Consider the following 27,621-nt stretch of genomic DNA (forward strand, 5'->3'; position numbering starts at 1 on the left):
AAGAAGAAGATTAATGCATGATTTTTCTAGATATTTTTGTAGTGAGAAAAGGTGGATGTGAAATAAAGTTGCTGAAAGAAAAACTGTGTCAAATTTTGCTCTTCGAGCCGGGTATATTCATTAAGAATTACATATTCCAGGTTTGTGATTGAGGAGGGAGCGCCGGAGAACGATTGTCCGGGAGTATTTCTAATTCAATTAATATCTTATTAAAGGTAAAGCTCTGCTACAACCACATCAATGTCACGAATTCTGAATTACAGTAGAGTCTCCTAAATTCGAACGCTCGGGGGGTATTTTTGACATTTCTCACCTCTCAAATTCGAACGATTTTTTTTAAAACTAACGAAATTTGTGTGAGATTAAATTGTACTTTCAATCAAATTCCCGTACTTTCTCACAAGTCTTAGTGGTAACATACTTCCTTTTCATTTTACACGACCATAATGTATGTAAACATTCAGGAAGAAGCACATAAATATGATTTTCATTTACCAAGAATACGAACTTTCTAACATAACCTCACAATTGACATTTTGAATCCAAATGTCGTTCGAATTTGAGAGATTCAGATTTGAGAGACTCTACTGTATTTAGTTATGAATCCGTACAGCCTGAAGTATTATTTTACTTTGCCAAAAGGGCCAAAAGCTTTGTCAAGGAATTTTCTTTTAGAAAAATGTCAACCAATAGAAACTTAGTTTTTAAATGACGTCATCATAGAAGACGCAATCTGTTTTTCTATTGGTCCTATAAGTTCAACCTGAAGTTAGCTTCGAACTATTTTATTTTAAGAGGTTCAAAAGCGTTTATTGCATTTATGTAACATTCCCAACAGTCTCAAAGTAATTTTTCTGAAATTTATCAAGCTCCAACCATTGGAAATGTCTATCTCTATTTCTCCTGCGCTCTCTTCAAACCTCCTAAATGACTGCCTGTGGCTGTATGTGTCTCTTGGACTTTCAGCACGAAGCTCTGCCACTTGATGCTTCTCCCCTTGAAATCACCATCGTCAGTTTGAGACGAGAAATCACCCGAAATTGTTGAATTTATTCACGCTCGCGTGCTCATCTCTATCAATTCCCAATTATTCCTCTGTTTTGATATCTGCCGCGAGGTCGGGTATTTATCAGTGAAATATTGAGCAAAAAAAAAGAGAGAATTTCGTGCATTGGTTGAGCTTTCATTTGTGATTGACACAAAGTTCTCAATACACTTCCATAAAAAGTCTTTTCACCAAAATCATCATGAGTGGATAAATTGTCGTGTACTATGAGTGATGAAAACATACTAAAATAAGGTGTTTGTATTTACAAAATGTTTGTAATCTCAAAAGTACTCAAACTAAGTAGTGAGGAAACTTGTGAGAAAATCCACTGTATAGAACAAAGATGGAATGTAAAGTTTGTTTAATCATTTTTTTGTCACACATCAGTAAGTTTTTGTGCAAAATCCCAAGCATCTCCGGACAAATTTATCCCATCAACACTCCTCTAGACATCTCATTGATCTTTTGCGTGTGAATAAGAAAAAAAAACTCTACCAGAGAGCCATGGATCGTGCTCCAGGAAGAGACTATGGGGATCGTGTGACCAAGATCAAATCTGACCTTGTTTTCTGGTCAATTGTCGATGGCTCCCTCGTGATAGCAATCCTCGGTGGCAACATACTCACAATCCTGGCCATCAGATTCAGTCGAAGACTCAGGAGTGCCATTTCAAATCTCTTTGTCCTCTCCCTGGCCATTTCTGACATTGTCGTAGGTTTCACCCTACCCTACCATTTGGCCTTCTATGTGGGTTCATCCCTGGGAAAAATTGAGATTTGGTGCCTCCTGCGCTTCTTCCTCATCATTCTGGCCTGTTGCACTTCCATCTGGAACCTCATAGCCATCGCCGTGGATCGCTACATTGCCATCATCTACCCACTGCACTACAGCAGGTGAGAGCTTAATTGAAATGCTTTCTGGGAAATTTCCTCAATATTTACTCTCATCTGAGACCATTTCCTCCTCACACATTCACTTATAAACATTTTCCACTCATTAAGCAATGGGTTTTTTTTTCTCTCTCCCTCAATGTTTAATATTGAAATTTTAATAAATATTCACAATTGCCAAGACATATTTTCAATATTCATTTCGCACGTAAGCAACAGGACTGAGGTAAAGGAAAAACCGAAGTGAATTTGGTGGTGCCTGTTGGCATTCCTCGAAATGCCGTGAAAATCTCGTAGAGAAAATGAGAGGTTTTTTAATGTGAAAAATTGTTTAATTCCTTAGAGTTAAGTCATTTTCACAAGAAAATCCTTTTAATAATTTAGCTGAATACAGTTATTTGGGTTAATTGTGAATAATTGTCGATATTACGACAATTATTATGCGACTCATATTCTTTTGAGCTGTCCCAAAATTCAGGATAAGTTTGAGAAAAACCCTTTTGTACAGCACTATTTTGGTTAATAAGGAATGCAAAAGTACATATTACAAGAAGGGACACAACCTGCTAATAAGGATAAAATAGAGAAGAAAATATTTTATAGCATTTCAGAGATTTTTTGCAACCACAGCGCCACCAGACGTTTGTCAAATGAGTTATTTGTGTCTCTCTCTCTCTCTCGAGTTGAATTGCGCGCGATTTAAGAACTTTCCATTTGAAGTAATATTTGCATTTAATTTCTTCATATTTCCGGAAGATTCAAGTAAACGGATGTGTCGTGAACAGCTATCCGTCTTCCGACAAAGATATCAAGAAGACAATTTCTTTCTATATGAGTTTTTATGTCTGTTATGTCTCTTTGGCGTAAAAATATTTATAATGGCACCGTGAATGAGCGGGATTAGTATTAAGGTAAATGTCCTAATTCAAAACCTTTTCCAGACCCTTTAACTTTGACAGAAGATTCAATACATTAAGGTCATATTTTTTCTGAAGAGAATTACACAAATTTGCTCCTTGACTCTTCTAGGATGTTACTGTTTAGTGATAATTCTTTAAATATAATTTGAAAACTTCTTAAATACAAGAAAAATACGCGAATGTAAAATGCTTCTATTGGAAACAAATTAATCCAAATGGAGGCAAGGGAAATTTTCTAATTGGAGACAAACAGTGTAAATGAAACCGCGACTAAAGGCTTCCAAAACCTTGTTGAGTTGCTCTTGAGTGTAAGATTTGTTCTTATTCCTGGGGTGGAATGATAACTTTTCGACACTATCAAATCGATAGTATCGATAAATCTATATCTGTTAGATTAAGTGAATGTCGACTTTTTACGGAATATCGGAATATTGGGCCATTCATTGAAACATTCTTCAAAGAATGAGAATATTAATGAACATGTATATTAGTTACAGGCAGTGCAGCTATCATTTAAAATTTTCAGAATCGACAGTCGATAGTATCGAAAATAAGTTATCATGTCACCCCTGGTCTTTTCTCCTTTCCCGTCTAAAACAATAAGAAAATCTCTCCAAAAAAAATCATAATCTATTAAATTATTAATAACACTTTGCAACATGGTTTTGCTAACGGAGATCTCACATGGTACGTTTGATAGAGTCAAGTTTTCTGATTAAGAATCTGACCTTGGTTTTGCTCCATCACGTGACAATGTTTTTGTGTTAATGCTTTTATATTTTTTTTCTATTTTGCCTTACATTATCCGTTATATCTCAGGTTCTAGTGAACAAAATTTAAAAAGTGTGGATCCGCTAGAAAGCTCATTAGCTGTGTTTCAATTTTGATAATTACAAAAAACTTTGTAAAACCACTCCTTGAGGGTGTAAAATTCGAGTTTCTCTAAGAATTACCAAAAAAATGGTCTGAATGTGAGGTTTTAAAAATTTGTATAAAATAAACTAAACAAAATATTAGAAATTCATTGACACCAGGCGATAAGAAATACTTAGGACTACAATTTTGTTCATCTAAGACATCGCGCTCCGATCACTCTAAATGCCTCATTTGTTAGTTTTTGTCATTTTCCAAAAATATGAAGTATTTATTTTAGAGCAAATTTCCTAAAGATTTCTGAGAAAATATCTTTTCAAACTAATGTGAAACATACATAGGGTAAGTGTGCCAAATTTCGACATAGTTGCATGCAAGCGTCAAAGTCTCAAGTTTGAAATGTAATATTTTAAATACAAATTGACTTTTTTTATTCTTTCTTTTGTGAGAGTGTTGCTTGGAACCTTGTAAAGAGTTTATCGTTTTTTATATACTCTAAAATCATTTTTAATACATTTTAAAATAATTAAAAATATAGACATAGCTTTGGTGCCCTATTTCGACCACCTTCATTCTCATATATCCTTGCCCTTCGGGAATTCTTCCAATATCTTTTTCACGTCATCTCGTTTGTTGAAGCTATATTTATTTGTTATTCTTTTGCATTATAATCTCTAGAGTATGTAAAAACTAAAAATTCATAGAAATTCGAGGAACAAAAAAGGTGGCCGAAATTGCAAGCTGGCCGGAATTTGGCACACTTACCCTATATGTTGAGATTCTTTTTTAAATCGATCGGGGGACCATTAACATACTTTTCATTAACATCCCCCAAAAAAACACAATAAAAAATATATATTCGAGAACAGTGAAAAACATCACAAAATCTATGTATAATGTGCGTTTTCTATTGAAAACTTGCGATTTCTAATATTGTTTTTCTCGAAAACCAGATCAATTGCGCAAAAGTAATTCACGAAATTATTTTTTTCTATCAATTTTCGTTGGATAATTATTTATGAGTGATAACGATAAATGCGATAAATCAATTTAAATCCTTTTTTACTTTAAGTATATTGTCTCAAAACTCGCAATACGGATTTAGCTTCGGATAAAAATGATTTTCTGAATTGTAACTGTCACGAAACCTGTAAATTTCGATCTAGATTTATTGTTTATATAATTCAGCAGAGTAAAACAATATGGGGCAAACTAAGACAAGCCGAAAACAAGGGGTTCCTCATACTAATGAATCCTTGTCAATTGTCCAAGAAACACTTCGGCAAACCCGAGAAACACAAGAAACCAGAAACCCTTGCTAGAAAAAATTGAAATGAGTTACACCTTACCCGAAAATATAAAAAGAAACATTGATTTTTTCTTTCATGAACCTTTCTAAATATTCAAATTTCTTTTTCTAAATTTATTTTCCAAAATTTTGTTTCCAGAATAACTTGGATTCACTGTACATTTAAGAATTTACCGAAGTTATTTTCCTCACATTCTTTTTTTTATCAATTGGGGTAAAAAGTAACAAAAGGCACAGAGTGAGGTTAGGTGAAAACATAAATAATTAAGGGATTATTTATTTGGCTTACGTTTTCAGTTTCCCTTTTCAGCTTTTCTTAAATCAATGTGGAAAATTTTCTTGGCAAAATTTGCTAGAAATGCACATTTTTCGTTATAGAGCATTAAAAGGGAATTTAAAAGCACAATGTGGTTTTATTAGACATTTTTAATAGCGTAAGCTAAGTTCCCTGTAAAGCAAACTTATTCAATATTCGTTCTACAGGAACATATGATAGCGTGAGCAGGGAACTCTTGCTGGAGCTAGGTTAGAATCATTTGTACCTCAGCCAAAAGTGTTGCTCTCAAGAATTTTAGCCTAAGCTGTAAATTGAACATTAACAATTATCTGTTAGCTATTACACGCGCAACAATAGAGATAGATTGTCTTCAACAAAGTTGAAGAATTTTTAGAACTTTCATCAGAATCGTAACTAAGGAAACAGATCGAATGGATGAATACATTTGATAAATTAACTAAATTCTGAATAAAGAAATTTAATTTTCAAAAAAAACTTTAATTCCTTAAAGTTTGAATAAAGAAGAAATTAAAAAGCAAGAGTGTTTTTGTAAAAAATGCTAAAAAGTTTTACAAAGTGTCTATTGAAAACTCCAAGTCAATATCTCACACCGTTTCTCCAATAATTAAAAGAACAAAAAACCATATTTTTTCAGTCTTGAACGATATTTTAGTTATTCCTTATTTGATCTATAAGACTCAATGAGATCTTCTCTGAAAGTTTCTGTTTGAAGCAATGAAATTTAAATCTGGAAATCAGAGTAACGAAGACAATTTTTAAAGTGATATGTCAACGTTTGACTTGTCAATTTAACAATCTCACTTCAATCTTATCTCGTAAAATGGAATTCCGCACGTCAAATTGGAAGTTTAAAATGAAAAATTACATAAGAAGCTATTGAGAAAAATCAATTTTCTCGAGAGTTTTAACAGCTCAGGTAATTGCGGAATTTTGCAACAAAGTGTCAAGATATCCGGGAGTCAACCACATAATTAATTAAACACTTGAACTTGCCACAGATATGGCAATAAATCATAATGTATGATTCCTAATTAACTTCTATTTGTTATTGGGATTGTTTTCTGATAATTTATGAACTGATTAAAATGGAAATCAAATTCATGGAATTTTTCTTCATCATTTTTTAAATAAATTTCAATTTTTCCAGGTATATGACTAAGAAAGTTGCCCTTTTGCTCTTGAGCATTGGATGGATGCTGGGCATCCTCATTGCAACTGTTCCACTTTTCTGGAACAACTGGGAAACTGCCACTGAATGCGAATTTGACGAGATCCTAAAACCCTGGTACATGGCTGGAGTAATAACTCCAGTTTTCTCCATGGTCTGGCTCTGTCTCCTGATAGTCTACAGTCGGATCTACCGGGAAGCATCGCGTCAAGTTAAGCAGATGCGTTCCTCAGTCTCAAATCTCAACCAAGTGCCATCTGACTGGAAGTCAGTTCAAGTGAGTTAGACAGTTTTCCTCTTTTAAATTTACAAGAGACGCTACAGATTTTTTAAATCTGCCGATTTCTTTTCACGAAATCGGCGTTGAATTATCGATTTGCCGATTATGGGAGCGAAAGAGACTTATCTAGGGTAAAATGAGGTAATTTGGAACCATTTACAATTTGACACGTTTGAGATGTTTTCACTGTTTTAGAGATTCAAAGGGAATAGAAGCTGTTCCTTTTCTTTCTTAATCTTCATTTTCTTCTATTGCGCGGTCTTTGTTTTCTCTTTGATCATTTGAAACAGTGAGAAAATGTCAAGTGTCCCAAATTGTAAATAGTTCCAAATTACCTAATTTTACCCTGATGATCACGGTAACCCCTATGCCAGGAAAAAACTTTTGAATGACCTAGAACTCAATATAGTCATTGTTCGTATTTCAAAAAAAAAAAAAAACAGCTAAAAATTGTAAAGGGAATATGTACGTCCGCACATAGAGAAGCCACGCCCATCCCAATTTTTACCATCCTCCCAATGAAAATTCTGTTTTTCTGTTGATTGCAAATCAAGAACGCACAGCTTCATCAGAAAACGGTTAAAGTTGAATATAAAATCCTCACAGCTTTCAAACGAAACGTTTAGTAATTTAGATCGTTTTTACTCGAATTCTGTGCAGATTTTGTCAAAGATCGATATAATATCATAATTTCTGTGTGATTTTTTGTTTAATACGTTAGTCTCACTTTAATAATATAGCACGATGGCTTTTAGAATATTATCACAGAAACATTCATTATCACAGAATCAGTGTTTGCAAGGAGACACTGATTCTCTTAATGAACATTTTTTTCGGGAATGTGATGTCTTAGACAAGGTATATAGCAAAATCCCCCAAAAAAATTATCGGTTTGAAGAGAACAGTAAATAAATCTTAATTTCAATGATTTGTACAATATTCATGATTAGCAGAAACCACAGAACAATTGAAAAACTCCTTGAGCATGTAGATAAAGAACTTGAAAAATTATTAATCGTTTACTTTAGATGGTTACAATTATATTGGTTTAACCGGGTAGTAGAAAATTTGAATTGGGATTGTCAGTAAATTTCATAATGCACTTTAGACGACATGCTTTACAGCAAGAAGCCGCAAAATATTTTATTGATTTTACAGTGAAATCTTTGATTGAGTAAAATATGAAAAAAATGAACTTGTTGATGTGATGGGTATCTGTGATGGGTATCTATCAATTTTACTATGTATTTTTTTTTTAATCGCCCAATCCTGTAAATGGAACGCTTACAGAACGCCACGCCCCCTCCCATTATTTATCCAAACGGGAATTTTCAACTTTTTTCCTTTATTTCGTAAATTACTTGAAAGTTCTGCAGAAAGGGATAGTTTGGTAATGCCCCGCCCCTTTTCAAAGTTCGTTATCACTGGATGGTCCTTAATCGCACGCTAACAGAGCGCCACGCCCCTCCCATTATTTATCCACACGGAAATTCTCATCCCTTTTCCACTATTTCAAAAACTACTTGAAAATTTTGCAGAGAGGATAGTTTGATAATGCCAAACCTACGAATAAACCACGCCTTCAAATATGCCACGCCTCCTGGTAATATGAATTATCTATTGCAAAATTCTCAACTATTCTCTATTATCCCGGAAAATAGATAAAAGTTCTCGGTAGAAGAGATTATGACAAGGCCACGCTTATGACTTAGGGGCGTGTCTTCGTTTTAAACCAGTTTGAACTTAAGTCGTTTTTGATAATTTCGTAATTCTTTTTTTCCAGGTTGTCCTCCTGATTCTAGGATGCTTCTCCATTTGCTGGCTACCGTATTTTGCCATTGCCACTTCGCAAATCTTCCGTATGCTGAATCACAGTTCAGCTACTCTGTACAAGGGAGCATTTTCCCTAGCCATGGCCAATTCCGGGATGAATCCATTGATTTATGCATGGAAAAATCGCAATTTTCGGAAGGCCTTTAGCAATTTGCTTCGATGCAAAAATCCCGATTCTTTCACCCCAATTGACAACAACAACACTGCAGTACCCAATAAATCCCGCAAAACTTCAGCTGATGGCCAGGAGACACCACCAGCTGCAGTGACAACCCCACAAGTGGAAGATATCCCGGAAAATGAAGAAGATGACCCAGAAACGCACAACAAGAGCACACGTGGAAGCTACGATGCCCAGAGTTCTGACACATCAACGACGCATTTGAGTAAATTCAGCAATTCCATCAGCACGAGCGTCTCCTGATCATCCCAACCCAGAACTCTCTACTATCGCATGGAAATCAACTAATGGGCAGAGTTTGATGCTAATTTGGCGCAGAACGCGTGCATCCTCTTCAACACAGACATTCCCATGAATTTTACTAACTTACTTTTATCTCTCTTTCACCCACGCAGAATAATGCAATTCCATCTCTCCCTGAATCAATATTTTCTGCGTTTGGTGTTTGCCGAAATAAGAAGATAAGAAAATTCTAAATATTGTGAAATGTTTGTGCACTGTCCCAGTGGCAATGGAAGATGAGTTCATTGTAAAGCTTTTTTTTCTTCAAGTTTATGCTCTTCTCCATATCCCCCTCTCTTTCTCTCGTTCTCTCTCTGTCTCTGTCTCTTCGCCACGAAATATAGTCAAAGTTTAAGTACAACATGATGAGATTTTTAATTTTCCTCCCAGAAGCAGCAATTGATTTTGAGAAGCAAACACTGAGTCACTGATTGAGGGGACATTAATTGTGCAACTACGGAGACTTTTTAAGATACAGTAGAATTCCTCAAATTTGAACAATATTTTCAAAAATGTAACGGAATTCATGTGAAATGCACTTTCTCTAAATTAAGGAAAATAACTTTAGAAAATATATCAATGTAATTTATTGTGAAATAAATGGAATTTGTTCCAGAAGTTAATATAATACGATAATATTGAAGAAACATCAGAGAAATATGGTTCTAATTCAGACTCCAACGCAAATATTTCTTCACGTAACCTCAAATTTTACATTTTGAATTCAACCGTTGCGTTGTTCAAATTTGAGGAACTCGACTGTAAAGTACACGGTAAAAACTTTTGGACACTGACTAAAATATTGGAACAAGTTTTCCTTGGAACAAATTTTTTTGGAATCAATTTGTACCTAGAGAAGATATTTGTTTGTTCCAAAAAGTTTTCTTTACAGTTTCGTTACAAAATACAGTTACAATTTTGTTAGACTTTTCTTTTGAAACCGTTTTGATACAGTGGAATGTCTACAAATTTGAGTTGATTTCGTTTTATACAAATTCGTTCCCGATATTTGGAACAGAATTTGTTGCACTCGACTGTTTTGTTCCCACTGTCAGGAACAAATTGGTACATATTTTTTATAACAATATTATTCCTACATCTGTAACATATTTGTTCCAATTTCGATGTCCATGGACGAGGAAATTTTTGGAACGAAATTGTTACTCATATGGGGAATCTTTTTGTTCCCATTGTCGGGAACAAATCCGTGTAAGTGATTTCGTCTTACAGTTAAGATCTATACTTCAGTCGAGATGGATTTCGGTGGCTGAAAGTTCATAAGGAACATCAAATTAGAATCAATTTAAGAGTGTTTTATACAGACGCGTGCATGACGAAAACATATGCGAGTGCTGGCAGCAAGAGGGGAAGGGAATCTCGAATTAAAAAAGTGAAACCATGTAGCACGAAAATTACCACAGATTTGGCGTCCTCTTCACTTCGGTGACGGGTGACTGAGTGTGAGAGACACACTAGACAAGCTATTTATTGAAACAAATTCGTTACTAATATTGGGTATCTTTTTGTTCCTCCTAGAAAGTACAAATTTATTCCAAAAATTATGGTGTCCGTGGACGAGCTTATTTTTGGAACAAATACGTGCCGAAATTTTTTACCGTGTACAAAGATAAAAAAGGTTTTTCTAACAAAATTTTGTAAGTTTAACAAAAGTTTCGTTGACAAACTTACAAAAAAGTATTTTAAATGCATTTTTGAACCATAAAAATCTTGAAGAAAAATTTGTAGGAATTTTTTCAAGACATTTGTAAATTTTACAAAAGTTATATAACATTTCTTTTCAAAATTAGTAAATTCAACAAAACTTTGATGAGAAAATGTAAAGAATTATCCATTTTTCATGATGAGTGATATGTATTCCTTGAACTTCACGATCCCTAACGGCGCAATCACACTTGCACAATAAAATTTTAATGTGATTGACATTAATTGTCGCTCGTGAGCGTCCAAATATGCTATTTGTGTCTTTGAGTCACTTAATATTTGGGGTTTTTCTATTTATTGATAAAGAAGTGGACTTAGCCTGCAAAAATAAGTTTAAATTTACCTAAAGCATAAATATTTTTCACATTAAAAAATTAAAGAGAAAATCGCATTAATTTTTTGCATTAATGCTATAAATCAATTTATATCAAATTTTGCGGGCCAAGTCTACCTTTTTATCAACAAATAGATCAAATTTTGAATATAAAATGATTCAAACACACAAATTACACATTTGGACTCTCACAAGCGACAATTAATGTGAATCATATTAAAATTTTAATGTTCAAGTGTGATAACACAGTAAGACTAATTACGAGAACATTATTTAGTCGAGTGAATTTAGTTTGAAATTGTGCAAAAAATGACCTTTGTAATTTTTGTAAAAAAAATAATTGTTGTAAATAAAAAATCATGCCCGTTCAACCCACTGAAAAAGTTCCACAACGGGACCGAAAACTCCGGGCAAGACGAGTATGGATTCATCTGAAAGGTCTTGTAATCTCGGAGAAGTCTGTAGCGGTTTTAATTGGCTAATACCCAATAATGATGAATTTTATGTGGATTTAACTAAGCGTAAATCAATCTGGATTTTGTAAATATTATTAAAAAAAAATAGTGAAATAGGAAATAAACAAACTATTACTGTGATGAGAATTTTTATAGTTGCACATAATTATTGCAAACTTTGCAAATTAGTGCGAACTTTTATTTTTGTACATATAAATTTTTATTCTCTTTCACACACTTTTCGTAGAGATCGAATCTCGCCACTATTCACTTTTTTGCGTCCTTTTTTCATTGAATATTTATTAAAATTCTAGAATTCTCGTTAAATATGGGAAGAAATGTTGTTTGTTTTTCTGAGAATTTGTAAGTGGTTATTCTGAAATAATTCTTGTATGAGCCAAAACCATGTTGATTTGCATTTTCTTTCACACTGTTTGTGTAAAGAGTTCAAATCTCCACACTTTCGATTTTTTAACAATCTTTTTTTCGTTGAATCTCGATTGAAGTTCTACAATTCTCGTTAAATATGAGAAAAATGTTTTTTTTTTAAACCATTTTATCAAATCTGTTGTACACTTTTGACAAAATTATAACAGTGTTTCAGTGTTGTAATTTGTAAGTGGTTATTTTGTGAGAAAATTTCTTTTATGTGCCAAAAAAAAACATCTTGATTTAACTTTTTTCCCAATACTAAACAATATAAACATTTAATTTTTTACGAGTATACTGTATTCTCTTTTGCACTGTTTGTGTAAAGAGTTCAAATCTCCACACTTTCCATTTTTTAACAATCTTTTTTTCGTTGAATCTCGATTGAAATTCTAGAATTCTCGTTAAATATGAGAAAAAATGTTTTTTGTTAAACATTTTGTCAAATCTGTTGTACACTTTTGACAAAATTATAACAGTGTTTCCGTGTTTTGTGAGAAAATTTCTTATATGAGCCAAAAAAAACTTGTCTATTTAACTTTTTCCCCAATACTAAAGACTCTAAACATTTCATTTTTTGCGAGTAAACTGTATTCTCTTTTGCACTGTTCGTGTAATGAGATCGAATCCCGGCACTTTCGATTTTTAAAACCTTTTTTTTCATTGAATTTTTTTTTCATTCATCTTTTTGAGAATTTTAAAATTATTATTCTATATAAAATGAGTCAAAAAAATTGTTGATTCAACAAACTTTTTCTCAAAGCACCGGAAAAACCTGAATGACATGCCCCTGGGGAACTTTTGCCTATCTGTCTTCTCAGCGTGCTATCACTGAGGATTATGTACTAATTAATTCCTTCATACAATTTGTCAGTGAATTTCCAATAAAAATCCTCCAATTCGCTGATAAGTCACATCAAAAAAAAAAATCTCTCACGCGTTTTCTTATCGTAATTTTGGGAAGTAATAAAATTGCAATATTTTGAAAAGTTCACTCACCTCAATCCCCGTGACTCCCAGGGCATTCTCCAGATTCTGCGTCATCCTGAAGGGAATCTTCTCGGGTACTCGCAGTGTCTTCCCCTTTTCGAAGCACACATTGTAGTCAATGTGGACGATTTCTCCAGTGCTCAAATTCACCAGAACATTGTCCAGATGCCTATCCCCCAAGCCAATGATGTACCCAATGACACTCATTACGGCCAGGGACAGGGAATAATTCCTCACAATCTGACGCCATTCTGCAGCTGTGGTACTTGTGCACCAGAATTCCCTGGACAGAAGATCTTTTGGAGTGTCCTGAGCCAATTCCTGGAGGACTTCCTTGAGTACCTCCAGTGGCCAGGTAGATCTCGGATCTGTCACCTTCATCCCGCGTTCCTGCAGCTTCGGCGAGAGTTTGCTGAAGAAAAGTTCCGAAGGACGGAGAATTTGACTGATTTCTCTGTCCTTTCGGGGTTTCCCAGCTTCTCTCTGCTGCCATTTTTTGTACACGGAAAAAATGGGCAGAACCCCATCCACCCAGCTGATCAGCCCCGATTGGGGTCCAAGGGGAATCACAGAATAGTGCCTAGCTCTATAAGAACTGACATTCCCATTGCAATCAATTGTTCGATTCATCATTGAATTGGCTATTGAGAGAAATTGCATGATTCTCTCATCCAAATGAAGATCCTCCAGTCCCTTGAACAGGTAAGTATACCTATTCCCATCACTCCCATAGAATGCCAATTTCTTGGGCTTTGTCTTTGTATTGAGAATCTGCACCATATTCTCCACGGATCTTATGTGAATCTGTTCCTTTCCGGAATTCTCAATTCCCGGCATCGAAATCACAGTTTCACGCAAACCGGCCAGAATTGGGCTGATATCACTCATTTTCAGCATGTAATTTGATCTCTTCTGGACACGCTGCTGGAACACTCCGCAGAGTGATTTAAACTTAATCCAGGGCATCAGCGGAGACACTTTTTTCATTGGCTCACGGAGGAGCACTGCCAACTCTTCAATTGGCTTCGAAAATTTCTCCTGAAAAGCCGATTCATGCTTGGTTTCTGCCTCCCTGGAAATTTTGGGAAAAAGGGCATTTTACCGGATGAAAAATGAACCGGGAAATGTGAAGAGAAATAGAGCATAAAATAAGAACTGACTATAGAAAACGAGCAAAAATGAAAAATCTCAGGACCTAAAATCGTTTCGTGAAAATGATAAAAAAACGCATTGGGAAAAAATTAATATTAAAATCGTTCCGGAAAGGCACCAAAAATCATCAAATTCTAGGAGGAAGATCGAACAGCGTTCCGGGAAAGGGATCGAAAAACGTTCCGGTAAAAGAATACAATATGTTTCAGTAACAAACCCAAAACGTTTCAGAAAAAGATTCCAAAACGTTCCGGTATTTTGAGTATGAGAAAATCCGGTATGAGAAAATGAAAACCATTGAGATAGATGGATAAATACCGTTCAAGGACAGGAATCGAAAAACGTTTCAGTAAATGAATCTAAAACGTTCCGGTATAAGAATCAAAAACATTCTGAGAAAATGAAAATCATTGAGATAGAAGGATAAATACCGTTCAGGGACAAAAATCGAAAAACGTTCCGGTAAAAAATCCAAAACGTTCCGGTAAAAGGATCAAAAACGTTCAGCAAAATGGAAAAAGATTGAAAACATTCCGCGAAACAGCTCGAAAATAGACAGGGAAAGAATCGAAAACCATTCTGTAAATACAATGAAAAACATTCCGGGAAAAGGATTGAAATCCGGAACAAGGAAAGAACCGAAAAACATTCTGAGAAAAATATAAAAAACTTTCAAGAAAAAATAAAGAACCGAAAAATATTCCAGAAAAAAGATTCGAAAACTGGACCGAAAAAGGATTGAAGGTCGTTCCGGTAAAATTTTCGAAAACGCGATCAAAAAAATTGGAAACTTTCAAAGGATCGAAAAACTTACCTAGAAAAGGATTCAAAACGTTTAGGAGAAAAGAAGTGGAATGAAAACTTTCCGAGAGAAAGAAACAACGGACTGGAATACAATCGGAAAACGGAACCGGAAAAGGATCGAAACCCGTTCCGATTAAACAATCGAAAACCGGGACGAAAAAATCGGAAGCAAACAAAAAGGATCGAAAAGTGTACCGAGAAAAGAATTCGAAACGTTTAGGTAAAAGGAAATACGATTGAAAACTTTCCGAGAGAAAGATCGAAAACCAAGACGAGAAAACTATTGAGAAACGGGGCGGAAAAAGACTCAAAATCATTTCGGAAAAAAAGTGGAAAACGTTCTGGTAAGATAACCAAAAAACATTCAGGTTAAAGGATGGAAAAACGTTTCCAGAAAAATATAAAAAAAAACGGTCAAGGAAAAGAATCGAAAAATATTTAAGTTAGGATAAAAAAATCAAAAACGTTCAGGGGGAAAAATGAAAAACGTTCCTAAAAAAGACTAATAAAAACGAGACAAGAAAAGAATCGAAAGAGAGCAGAAAAAGGATCAATAAAAAGTCCCGACAAAGAAGAACGAAAATGTTCCAAGAATGAAAAATATTCCGAGAAAAGGATTGAAAAACGTTCTGAAAAGAATATCGAAAAACGTTCCGAAAAAAGTATGGAACGGGGAACGAAAAGGACTGAAAGATGTCCAGGGAAAACAACCGAAAAACATTTCGGGAAAAGGATCGAAAAACATTCTGAAAAAATATCGATAAACAATCCGACAAAAAGATCGAAAAATGGAATGGGATCGGAAAATGTTCCGTGAAAATAATCGCAAGACGGAATGGGAACGGGGTTGTAAAATACTCCGAGAACCGACAAAAAAATCGAAAACTGAGACACGAAAAGTGCTGAAAAACGTTCCGGGAAAAGAACCGGAAAACATTCCTTGAAAAAGGATCCAAAAAGGTTCTGAGAAAATATCGAAAAAACGTTCCTAGAAAAAAGAATAGAAAAGTGGAACGGGATAGGGATGGAAAAACGCTCAGAGAAAAGGATAAAAAAAAACTGAACGAGAAAGGTATCGAAAAATGTTCCGAAAAAAGAATCAAGAAGAAATGGAACGAAAAAGTAATCCAAAAACGGATAGAGAAAAAGATCAAAAAACGGGATACGAAAAGTACCGTAAACGTTAAGGATAAAAAACTGAAAAACATTCCGTGAAAAGGATCAAAAAATGTTCTAAAAAAAGTTTAGTCAGAAACTCAACGAGAAAGGAAGAGACGGAAAAACGTTTCGAGAAGAGGGTCAAAAAAAACAACTGAAAAGGAATCGAAAAACGCTCAGAAAACAAGATCAAAAACGGAATGGGAAAGGGCTAGAAAAAAGATAAGAGCAAAGGTTCGAGAAACGGAACGGGATCGAAAAACGTTCTGTGAAAATAATAGAAAAACGGAACAGTATCAGGATCAAAAAACATTCCGACAAAAAAAAATGGAAAAGCGAAACACGAAAAGTTCCGAAAAACATTCCAGGAAAAGAATGGCAAAACATTTAAAAAAAAATCGAAAAATGTTCCGAGACAAGGAGAGAAAAATACAAGGAGAAAGGGACCGAAAAATGTTCCGAGAAAATGATAAAAAAAAAAAACAGAACAAGAAAGGAAGGGGATCGAAAAAGTGTTACGGAACGGGAAAGGGACCAAAAAGCGCTCCGAGAAAAGAATCGTATAATGGAATGGAAAAGGGATCGGAGAACGTTTTTAGAAAAGGACCGGAAAGGGATAAAAAAAACGTTCCGATAAAAGAATAAAAAAAATGAACGGAAAAGATTGCAAGACATTCCGAGAATCAAAAAACGGAACCAAAAAGGAAAGGGGGACCGAAGAGCGTTACTGCACGGGAAAGGGACTGAAAAGTATTCCGAGAAAAGCATCGTAAAACGGAACGGGAAAGGGATCGAAAAACATTCCGATAAAAGAATCAAAAAACGAATGGAAAAGAGATCAAAAGACGTTCCGAGAGGAGAATCGAAAAACGGAAGGAGAACGGGACCCAAAAACGTTCTAAGAAAAGGATCAAAACGTGAAAGAAAAGGGACCAAATAGCATTACGGTACGGGAAAGGAACTGTAAAGTGTTCCTATAGAAGGATCGTAAAACGGAACAGAAAACGGACCGAAAAACCTTTCGGAAAAAAGTACCAAAAAAGCATTCCGGGAAAAGGATCGCAAACCGAGACAGGCAAAGTTTCAAAAGACGAAACGGCGCGCCCAACATTCTTTGTACTCCTTCGCCCTCCCTACTGGAACGCTGCGGCGTTCTAGTAAAAGAGCATTGAAAGGCGTATTTAAAAAAAAGTATCGAAAAACGTTCCGGTAAAATCGTTCTGAAAAAGAAAGATATAAAAAAAAAACGTTTTCGAACCTTGGAAAAAGTGTTCGGAAAAGAGAGATATTAATTTGTTGCTCCCTCCGTCTCAATTCTTTTTTTGGGACAAAAATTGTGTTCAAATGTGCGACCTTTTTTTGACACGGAGAACGTATTTTTGAAAAATACAAAATAATTAAAAAAAAAAAACAAGTTTGTTTTATGAAGTGGAAGTGGGCAAAAGGAAAATTTGGTGTTTTTACCGCCTTTTTCAAAAATCACGCTCAGTTTGACAAAAAGCCATGTCCGGATTATAAAAATTTAAAGGCCAAAAACTTAAAGGGGGCGTGGCTTATATTTTAACTGGAAAAATTACATCGGGAGAGGTTAGACTTTTCTACTTTTCTGTAAGAAAAACACTGTTAACTGTTATAAAACTAACCTGGAGATAGTCCTCCGGAGTTTGTCGACAGCAGCTACAATTGGCTTCATCAGTTGATGGTATCTCTCAGCGAAAGTATCATAATTTTCATCTGTGATCCCTTCCTTGGTGATTTGTGTGTCCAGTTCGGAAAACTTCCTCGTAGATTCCACATAAACCTTGGACATTGCCACCAAACACATTTCATCCCAGAGAATGCAGACTCTTCTGAGTTCTCTGACCAGAAGCTGAACCTGAGCCACAGTGTCAGCTGCCTGATTGGACAGAGTATCGAGGAGTGAGTAGAAGCATTCGCTCAGGCTATTGCTCTCCTCCAGGTGACTCTTCTGCCCCTCAGCAGCTCCAACGACGGCCGGAAAGATGATGATATGCGGTGAATCTTCAGCTACTCTGCACAGCAATTCAGAAACTCTCCTCCTGACATACGGTTCATGGTGATTGAGCCGAGAGAAGAGCTGTGGGATGATTACCTTCCACGGGGACGTCGGTGTGGACGCTAATCCTGCCTCCAGGACTTCCTGCAGCCCCAGAGCATGCTTCACAATCAACCGGAGAAGTCTCAAAGTTGCAGCGACTGAACTAGCTGAATCCTCATCAACTTTGACCGTTCCCAGCTGCAGATACTTGAAGTAGGCATCAGCTGCCATCTCATAGTATCCATAGACATGTTTATGAGCCCTCCTCCAGATCCCAATGATCATCTGCAGCTGTTCCGCTGAGATTTGCTTCAAACTCGGAATCTTTCGCAAATGACTCTCCAGCATTTCCGTTGAACTCCCATCACCCGGCTCAATGTCATCAATCTCAATGGGAACCTGATGTTCACTGAGAATTGCCACAATTTTGGAGATTTCTTCCTGGGTGGCCTGAGGAATGGCCCGGGAAATCTCCGAAATGTCTTCCGGTTGAAAGAGATTGTTGCTATCTCCGGAACTCGGACGATTCTCCACCATCTTCCTGCCCCATTTGTAACACCATCCCCCAAAGGTGTTCCATGCTTTAGCCAGATCCGGACACTGCCGGACACTGGCTCCAATCAACTTCCCAATGGCCAGGTCAACCTTGGGCACAACATTATTTGACGCATAATCCGGAAGTTCCTTCAGAAGTTGACTCAGAGGATTATCTCCAGTCAGGAGTTTCTCATCCTCCGGAATGAGCCATTCAGAGATGGTCAGAAGAATCCGGGCTCCCCTCTCACAAATCTGAGCCTCTTGGCTACTCTTGCGAATCCCAAGAGCTGCAGCTGCTGCAAACTGCACAGCAAATTCTCTCTTTTCCGGAAAACAATACAACCATTTGCTAGTCTCATAGACTGCCCTTCCGAGATTCACTGACCAATCCGGTTGACTTCCGGAAGCCGCTCCGAGCACCAGAGCTTCACATGCCGCCTCCAGTGGGATTTTGTCCACGCCAAAACTCTTTGAGTAGTACTTCTCGAGTTCTCTCTTGCACATCTGAAGATTTCCCTCCTTCCTGGCCATAGACACCATATCCAGCCTCAGCATGGCATTCAAATCATCAGCATCGACTTTCTTGCATGCCCCCGAGAAGAATTCCGCCCAATAGAGGATCTTAATGAGCGTCAGTGATCCAAAAACCTTATCAACTTTCAAGGATTCCACAGAATCCTCCCCTCGCGCAATCTTATGACAAACATGATTCAGCAGAGTCAAACTATTCAAATGTTCCTGCGAGTGCGTTCTCAGAGCTTCCTGAAGACCATTCTGAAAGATCTTCGAGCAAGTCTTCAGAACACCCGGTGATACTCTACTTTCTCCCGAGAAAACACAAGTTATCGTATTCTCAGCCAAAGAAATAATATGATGATAGGAAAAATTGTTAGAAAATTCAGTATCCTCATTCAAAATCTCCCAATTTGACAGACACTCCTCAGCAATTGTCTGATCCTCCTCATAATGCAGAAGACACCTCATCTGCTTCGATGTGATATTTATCAGAGGAATTGTTACTCTGGGCACTTCCCGGGCTTCCTCAAGCTCCAGAAATTCCATCAATTTCACCCACTGCATCGACCACAGAAGACACTGTACCAACTGATCAGCTATAAATTCCCTAATATGCCTATCGAGCTTCTGATCACCCTCGAGAATCTCAGCATATCCTCTAGCTGCAGTTTCCCGGTGTCCAGCCGCCTGTTCAGCAGCCATTTTCACCCACAACAACCTCCTACCTGTTACCTTTTTGGTCCACGTGTACAATCCACTCAGGGAATCACTCTCTCCATTGCGCAGAAGAGCCCATGCCAGAGACATCAGCGTATGCTCAAAAAGGGGCTCTGACACCTTTCCAGCTTCCACAAGATTCCGAATTGTGGATTCCGAATACCTAGGCAACAAAATTCAATCTGAGTTTGCAACCAGCTGAGACACACACCATTTAGGGGAAAATTTGGAATTTCGGACAAACTAATTTAGACCTTGAAAAATTGGGCTGCAACTTTTTGGTCAGTAAAAAGTCAAATTTGGTCAGTACAAAATTAAATTTGGTCAGTAAAAACTCAAATGTGGTCAGTTAAAAATAAAATACGGTCAGTAAAAAATAAAATATAGTCAACAAAAAATAAAGAATCTGGTCAGTAAAAAATCAAATTTTATCAGCAAATATTTTGGTCAGTAAAAATCAAATTTGGTCAGTAAAAAAATCAAATTCAGTAAAAAATAAAATTTGGTCAGTAAAAAATCAAACTCGGTCGGAGAAAAGTCAAACTTAGTCGGTAAAAAATCAAATTTGGTCAGTGAAAAATCAAAATTGATCAGTAAAAAATGAAATTTGGTCGGTAAAATATAAAAAATGGTCAGTAAAAAATAAAGAATCTGGTCAGTAAAAAATCAAATTTTATCAGCAAATATTTTGGTCAGTAAAAATCAAATTTGGTCAGTAAAAAATCAAATTCGGTCGGAGAAAAGTAAAATTTGGTCGGTAAAAAATCAAATTTTGTCAGTGAAAAATCAAAATTGATCAGTAAAAAATGAAATTTGGACTCGGGTCTGAGTTTAAAGTCGAACTTCAAGCTCTAATTATCAGTATTGCCTGTTTGGGGCAAAGGGAAATTTTCTGTGCTTTGGAAAGTTATCAGTAGCGCCTCTTTCATTTTTGTACAAAATTTATGAAAGACGAAATATGAAATACGAAATGGTAAAATATGAAACGCACTAAAATACGACCATATTTAATTTTTTATGCCTCCGGCACACCTTTTAGATCAGGAAAATTTCATGAAGTCGAAATTCGAAGACCTTTCTTTCTCACATATTCTTTGCATATGTCTATCTCATTCTCTTGCACTCTTCTTCTTCTTTTAAACATCACACCAAATTCAATTTCGATTAATCGAATTTGGTATGCGAAAGAGTGAGATAGTCATATACAAAACATGTGAAAAAGAAAGGGATGCGAATTTCGTCTTCATGAAATTTTCCTGGTCTAAAAGGTGTGCCGGAGCCATTACTGACCAAATTTAATTTTTTACTGACCAAATTTTATTTTTTACTGACCAAATTTGACTTCTTACTAACCAAATTTTATTTTTTACTGACCAAATTTGACTTTTTACTGACCAAATTTAATTTTTTACTGATTTTTTTTTGAAGTTTTTTACTGATCATATTTAAATTTTTACTGACTATATTTTATTTTTTACTGACCGAATTTGATTTTTTACTGACCATATTTAATTTTTTACTGACCAATTTGAATTTTTTACTGACCAAAAAGATTTTTCCGAAAAATTGCTTTCTTTTAAACTCGATAAAAAATATTATAAATAACCTTCAAATTACTTTGAAATTGCATAATTACCATATTAATACTAAGATTATCAAACTTATCAACATTCGGACTTCCAAAATATTTCTTCGGGAAATCTACGTTTTCCGGAATTTCAAATTTTATTTTCACTTGATAATGATGGAATGTAATAGGGAAAAGTTAAAGCAAAAAACAGATTTTATTGCGGTTTTTATGATAGATATATTGGTAAGTGTCTTGACTAAATGTCATTACGAAAAACAAATTTGGCAAGTGAAAATGAATTTGGGAAACCAAAGCTGTACATAGACTTTAGCTTGAAGGTAAATTTAAAAGAATTTCACAAAAATTTGATAAAATTCAAAACAAATTATTTTTTTTAGGATGTATTCATAGCAGTTTCATTAACAAATCGTAGGATTATTTTAAAAATTTCACTTCAATACTTTTACTTTATTTAAAAAAAAAAAGTTTTCTTCTGTGTTCTGGATCAAATTTTAATTAAAAAAAAATCTGTCAAATTTTTCGAACAGAACATTCACTATAAAGGCACTTGAACTTGTTCCCGGAGTTCCGGAACTGCAAAATCCCTTTAATGGAGATATCCCGGGATCCCTCTATTAAGGGATCTTTATCTCTCTGAATCTCGGGTGGAATTCTGGGGTTCAGAAAAGCTTGAGACGCCGAAAATCTCGGAATCCCGAAAATTCCGGGACTCGGAAAATCTTAGAGAGGCGTGGGGGGTATCCCGGGATTTCGGGATCGCAATATTTAGGAATTTTAAGATCCAGGGGTGCCATTTAATTCAATGTTTGGTCTCGGGATTGATCCCGATCCAAAAAAAGTGTCTCAGTCCCGGGATTTCGGGATCCCGTATTGGAAACGCTAATAAACACTACATAAATCAGAAGTGGGATATCGCGGTTTCGGCAGTCCGGGAAAGAATTGACCCCCGCTTTTTTTTGTAAGTGTTCGTAATTTGGAAGCACTACATTATATTCGAGGAAAATTCAACAAGAGCTGAAAGAGAACAGAAGTAGTTCAAATGGAACGGAAGCACCTAAAAATCGATTTACGATGAATTATCGATTCACTAACAAATGAAACCAGTTTAGATTTCTTCTGGATTCCAAGACCTTTCAAAAAAAAACCCAAACTGTTTCGAATCATTTGGAAAATGAGCTTTCTAGAACATGTTTATCCACTTGACCTTGAAAAGCGTACATAGAGGTCAAATCAATGGGGAAGCTTTCATTCTAAAGAGTTTTCAAGGGAAGATGATATCTTAGAATCGGTTAAAAATCGGTTATGAACCGGTAATGATTCTGTAATGAAAATACCTTCGCAGATACATAATCTTCTCTACACTGTGAGAGAAAAAGAGGGTTCGATTAACTTTTTTTCCTCAGAACTTTAAAACTTTTTAGGTGTAAAAATATATCAACATTTTTTAATGTTAATTTTACACCTTTTTAAGGGTAAAATTAATATGAAAAAGGGTAACTTTAACCCATAAAACACCTAAAAAGGGTAATATTAACACCGATTTTGGATCAATATTGCAGGGTAAAATAAACATATCCGGAATGTTATTTTAACTTTTTCGGATTTCTCTCACTCAGTGAATGAATAATATTTTTCGTTTTATGAGTATTGTAGTTTATTTTGCCAAAAGGGTTTTGCTTAAAAAAATTGGAAGTATAAAAAATAAATAAAATCAATTATGAATTTGAAAATTTAAAAGTTCGCCATTTTTGAGCTTAAATATTTACTACATATCAAATACCTAGATACTTGCAAAAAATATTCTAGATCCTTCAACCTTCTACTTTACAATTATGTACTGGCATAAGAAAAAAATAACTTTAGGTAGTCAGGAAAAATTATTTTCTTTATGGGACACCGGTGTTCCAATCGTCCTTAAAGGGTTAATCTTCTCTACACTGAGAAAAAAAGAGGGTGCGATTAACTTTTTTTCCTCGTAACTGTAACACTTTTTAGGTGGAAAAATATAGAGGGAAGTGGGGCTACTTTGTTTTATGACTTTTTCGCATATTTCCAATGGAAACTGGGTTTTAACATGATGTAATTTGGATACACAAAATAATTGTGGATCTAAATAAAATAATTGTAAGGACCAGCTTCATCCGGAAATAGGTGGAAACGTCGTATAACAATCTAGCCCCACAGCTCAAAGTAGCCCCACCTCCCCCTATCAACATTTTTTAATGTTAAATTTACACCTTTTTAAGGGCAAAATTAACATGAAAAGGGTAACTTTAACCCCTAATACACCTAAAAAGGCTAATATTTACACCGATTTTGGATCAATACTGCAGGGTAAAATAACAAATTTCCGGAAAGTTATTTTAACTATTTCGGATTTCTCTTATCAGTGAATTCACAACAAATTTTAGTGTTCTCAAAAGCAAAACTGTTCTCAGAAACAGCCAATTTTTACTGTTCCTGCAATGCACAAAATTAATACTGTGTGAAATACTGAAATTTTTTAGCCCGATCGGAAGTCAAAACATTAAGAATCTCACCTGAAAATAATTTAAAGAAAAAAAGATAATCGTTTTCTAAGAATTCCTACCTGATAACCATTTCCGGTTCCATGCAGTGGAGCGCCACGAGGTCCACAGCTGTCCGGATGCGATTGAACCACTCATTGCAGGTGGATGAGTTCACGTGGAAGAAATTCCGGGAAGGTTTTTCTGTGGCCGGAAGGGCAAAAGCTGTCCCTTCTGTGGCATTGTAGATGGCCTTCTCGAGGGCTTCCATGAATCCAAGGAGGATTCTGGCATGCCTCTGATTGGCAATCACTGTCTCAATTCCAGCCACTTTGGAGGATTCCTTGAGATCTAGGATTCTAGCATCCTCCTTGACAATTGCTTCAATTTTCAGGAAGGTTTCCTGTGGCTTCCCAAATGGCGTTCTCAATTTATTGGAGACACAAAACTGAGCAGCTTCCCACTGAATCCAAGCCACTAGGCATCGGATATCCCCCAGAACTGCCTCACTGTACTCCCCGCTGGATGGTTTGGCCGTCCAGGCTCTCTTGAACATCTCCCGCAGGAGATTGTCACAGAAGTTTGAGGAAGGACTGAAACTGATCCCTTCCAGGAGTTCCCGGAAGTGATTTGGCCAGATCTCATTGGTTGTTGCTGTGCTCTTGTGCCATTGAAGCATTTGACGAATGTGGCAGCTCCACTTTTTGGCCATCCCTGTGAAGTCATTGACTTGGCGCAGGGAGATATTTAGGGGGATCTTCCCAAAGATTTCTGAATAAATCTCCCGGATCTTTGAGTCACAGCTGCACATCTCAATGCAGCAGACTTCAGCGAGTCCTGGGAAGATTGTCTGATCCACTTGAGTGAATTTGTCAAGGAAATCTCTTAAGATCTCGCCGGACTTTATGGTAATGTTTGAATCTCTTCCAATTGGCATTTCCTGGATGGTTAAGATAATTCCGGAAAAGATTTCATTGGTTTTTAGGGGGACGCAATGGGCTGAAGATTGATGGATCAGTTGATGTGTCCAGTCCAGGATGAGATTTAGAGAGTTCTGGGGTATCCAGGGTAATTTGAGAAGGGTATCAATTGTGGTGAGAATCATCTCAAAATTGTCAGAAGTTGGACTCTCCGTTCGATCTTCTGGGCTCATTTGATTGATGACATGGGGGACTTTGCCTTTGAGGAGGCCACTGGATGAGATGAAGTTCCCATTGTTTGTACAGTGAGCCACAAGGAGGCCAAGAATTGCCTGATGAACCATTGGGAATCCTTGCCAGAGTTCATCAGTCACTGAGAGATTGCCAGTCAGCATCTCCAGGAGACTCGGTTTGAGGGCATACAGGGCAATTATTGACGTGGATGACGCTGCCAATCTGGCCAGGCTGTTGAGATGGAAGATCACCAGGAACTTCCCTCGTTCCCTGGTCATTGATTTCCTCTCCCCATTGGGGTTCCTGAGGACTTCCATTGCAGCATCTAGCTCAGAAATTATCTCCGAGTAGGTTTTCTCCAGAATGGCCACATTCTTCACATCCACAATCTCCTGCCACAGCTTCACGAGAGCTTCCCGGACCGTGGCATTCCGGGAAAATCGCTCCCGGAGCAAATGTGGCTGATGGACCAAGAGATCAATAAATTCCATTGAAATCTTTGTTTTCATGGCTCTCAGGTAGCCCAAGATGACAAAGATCAGGCTCAGAGTCTGGCCAGGAGAGTATTCTTCGACTCTCTGGAGCTGAATCTCTATCAAACCCTGAATATCTTCCCGGAAATTGTCAAATTTTCCGGTGTTTGAATCAAAGAAAAGTCCCACAGTTTCATTGATTGTCATGACAACTTCTTCATCTTGAGGACTCTCCAGGATGGCAGTTTTGGCTGCTACCAGGATCTTGGTATACCCTTCGGAGAGGAAATCCTCCCCAATGGCCAAAACTGCCTCCGGATTTGTCACATTGATGCATTTTAAAATTGTATTGAAAGCCCCAACGAAGGAGGCAAAAACAACCGATTGCGCCTCCTGGCCAGAACTTGCCAGATCTTCACTGTTCAGGACAATGTCCTCAATAATCTGATCCAAAAGCCTAACAGTGAATTTAATGTCTCTGAGCCAGAAAGGGCGGAAATTCTCAAGAATCTTCCCACAGTGATGCTTAACTTTGAAGGTCTGTTCAGTCTCCAGGTGCCATCCCACCAGGATGTCAACGATGTCAGTGAAATAGGGACGAAATTGGGAAGGATACTGACCAGCAATTGTGTCAATAACCCCAGAAACACACGTAAAAACCTCCACATTGTCCGTTTTCTCCAGGAAATCCTTCAGACTGTCCAGGAGCTTTGGAATCTGTCCAGACAGATCAATTTCCTGCTCCCTGGTCAGTTCTAAAGTCACCTGTAGGATTCTCATCATGAATCCCCTCAAATTCTTATTCCCTTTGAAATTCTTCAGAATCCCCGTGCGAAATTGATGAAATTCTTGCCTCATTACAACCCCAATCTTCCCTAAAATCTCAATCACATGCCCCTGACACTCCTCCGGACCCTCCTTCAACACCGTCAGACAAGATTCCAGGATGGAATCGAAAGAACGACGGATGTAATTGGCATTTGTGGGATCAACAATGACCCCTTTGAGCTTTCCACACAAATCCAACGCTCCCTCGACATTCCTCTCTGCACACAATCGACTCAGCAATTTTGATATCCTCATGTCCTCGGGAAACCCAAAGGATGAGGCATCACTGCGTGTCTTGGTCAGGTTCGATGCTGAACCATCTGCAGACACATCAAACCCATGAGCATCCGCAAAACCAACCCCAAATCACCCCCTTTTCCTACTCACATCTGTCCGGACTTGAGTGTTTCTTCTCCAACAGCATCACCCGGTTCACCTTGGACTTCCTCACCACCCTCACATTCCCCGAACCACCTGCAGGAGCCCCCAAGATGCTTCAGAAACAGAGCCACCCAAAAATGTAAACAAAAGTCTCACCTGTCATCCCATCTTCATTTTCCTCCATTCCTCCCACGTCGCACAAGCCACAATCACTTTTTCACTTCTGCCCGACTCTACAACACTTCCTCTTTCGCAGCACTACAGGAAAACACCAAATTTCACAAGGAGCAACAGGCAAAATCACCAATAAAAATTTCACAGCGAAAAACTGCGTTTTTTTATCACGATTTGACAGCGCTTACTGAGGAAGAAGAAGAAGAAGAAGAAAGGCAGTTCGGTGAAATTTCCGCCAGAGGCCTCTGAAAATCAAGCACGTGGGATTTTTGAATGGTTTAGAATGAGCAACGGAATAACATTTTTAAAAGGATTTTCCTCTTAACTTAAGATTCATGCAAAGGATTTTCAATGAAAAGATCTTTTTTTGTGGAAAAGCTGGGAAACTGGGAAATATAAGTCTACTTTTGAGAAAAATGGGATTTACAAATAAATGATGTATGCAAATCCCTTTAATATTTAATAAACATTTAGGCTGCAACGGTGCACGATCCCTCGAACTGTCCAATCGGAATTAATAATTACAGACCAAGGGGGAGATATACTTGGTTGAAAAAG

General features: G+C 36.7%; 2 protein-coding genes across 3 annotated transcripts in view; one reads left to right on the forward strand and one right to left on the reverse strand.

Annotated features, from left to right (window-relative positions):
- Positions 1–27,236, reverse strand: part of LOC129806212 (serine/threonine-protein kinase Smg1-like) — a 48,666-nt gene extending 21,430 nt beyond the window's left edge. For both annotated transcript variants that reach the window (XM_055854634.1, XM_055854633.1), the window contains exons 1-5: positions 27,046–27,236; positions 26,896–26,982; positions 24,137–26,828; positions 17,770–20,118; positions 13,022–14,084 (exon numbers count right to left, since the gene is read on the reverse strand). In XM_055854634.1, coding sequence (XP_055710609.1) covers positions 13,022–14,084; positions 17,770–20,118; positions 24,137–26,828; positions 26,896–26,982; positions 27,046–27,073 — 6,219 coding nt within the window. In that variant the 5' untranslated portion in view covers positions 27,074–27,236. The remainder of the gene's footprint in view (positions 1–13,021; positions 14,085–17,769; positions 20,119–24,136; positions 26,829–26,895; positions 26,983–27,045) is intronic.
- Positions 986–9,445, forward strand: LOC129806213 (alpha-2 adrenergic receptor-like). The gene is made up of 3 exons (XM_055854635.1): positions 986–1,941; positions 6,486–6,783; positions 8,570–9,445. Exons 1-3 carry the CDS (start codon positions 1,553–1,555, stop codon positions 9,041–9,043), a joined length of 1,161 nt encoding a protein of 386 aa, XP_055710610.1. The 5' UTR covers positions 986–1,552; the 3' UTR covers positions 9,044–9,445.
- Positions 27,237–27,621: the final 385 nt, after the last annotated feature.

The sequence above is a fragment of the Phlebotomus papatasi genome, chromosome 3, assembly GCF_024763615.1.
Source record: "Phlebotomus papatasi isolate M1 chromosome 3, Ppap_2.1, whole genome shotgun sequence".
Lineage (NCBI taxonomy): Eukaryota > Metazoa > Arthropoda > Insecta > Diptera > Psychodidae > Phlebotomus > Phlebotomus papatasi.

Bases quoted from the DNA above. Each gene is read 5' to 3' on its own strand.
- LOC129806213 (XM_055854635.1), top strand. From the start codon at position 1,553: ATGGATCGTGCTCCAGGAAGAGACTATGGGGATCGTGTGACCAAGATC. The intron at 1,942-6,485 runs GTGAGAGCTTAA...CAATTTTTCCAG, and splicing joins TACCCACTGCACTACAGCAG to GTATATGACTAAGAAAGTTG. The intron at 6,784-8,569 runs GTGAGTTAGACA...CTTTTTTTCCAG, and splicing joins CTGACTGGAAGTCAGTTCAA to GTTGTCCTCCTGATTCTAGG.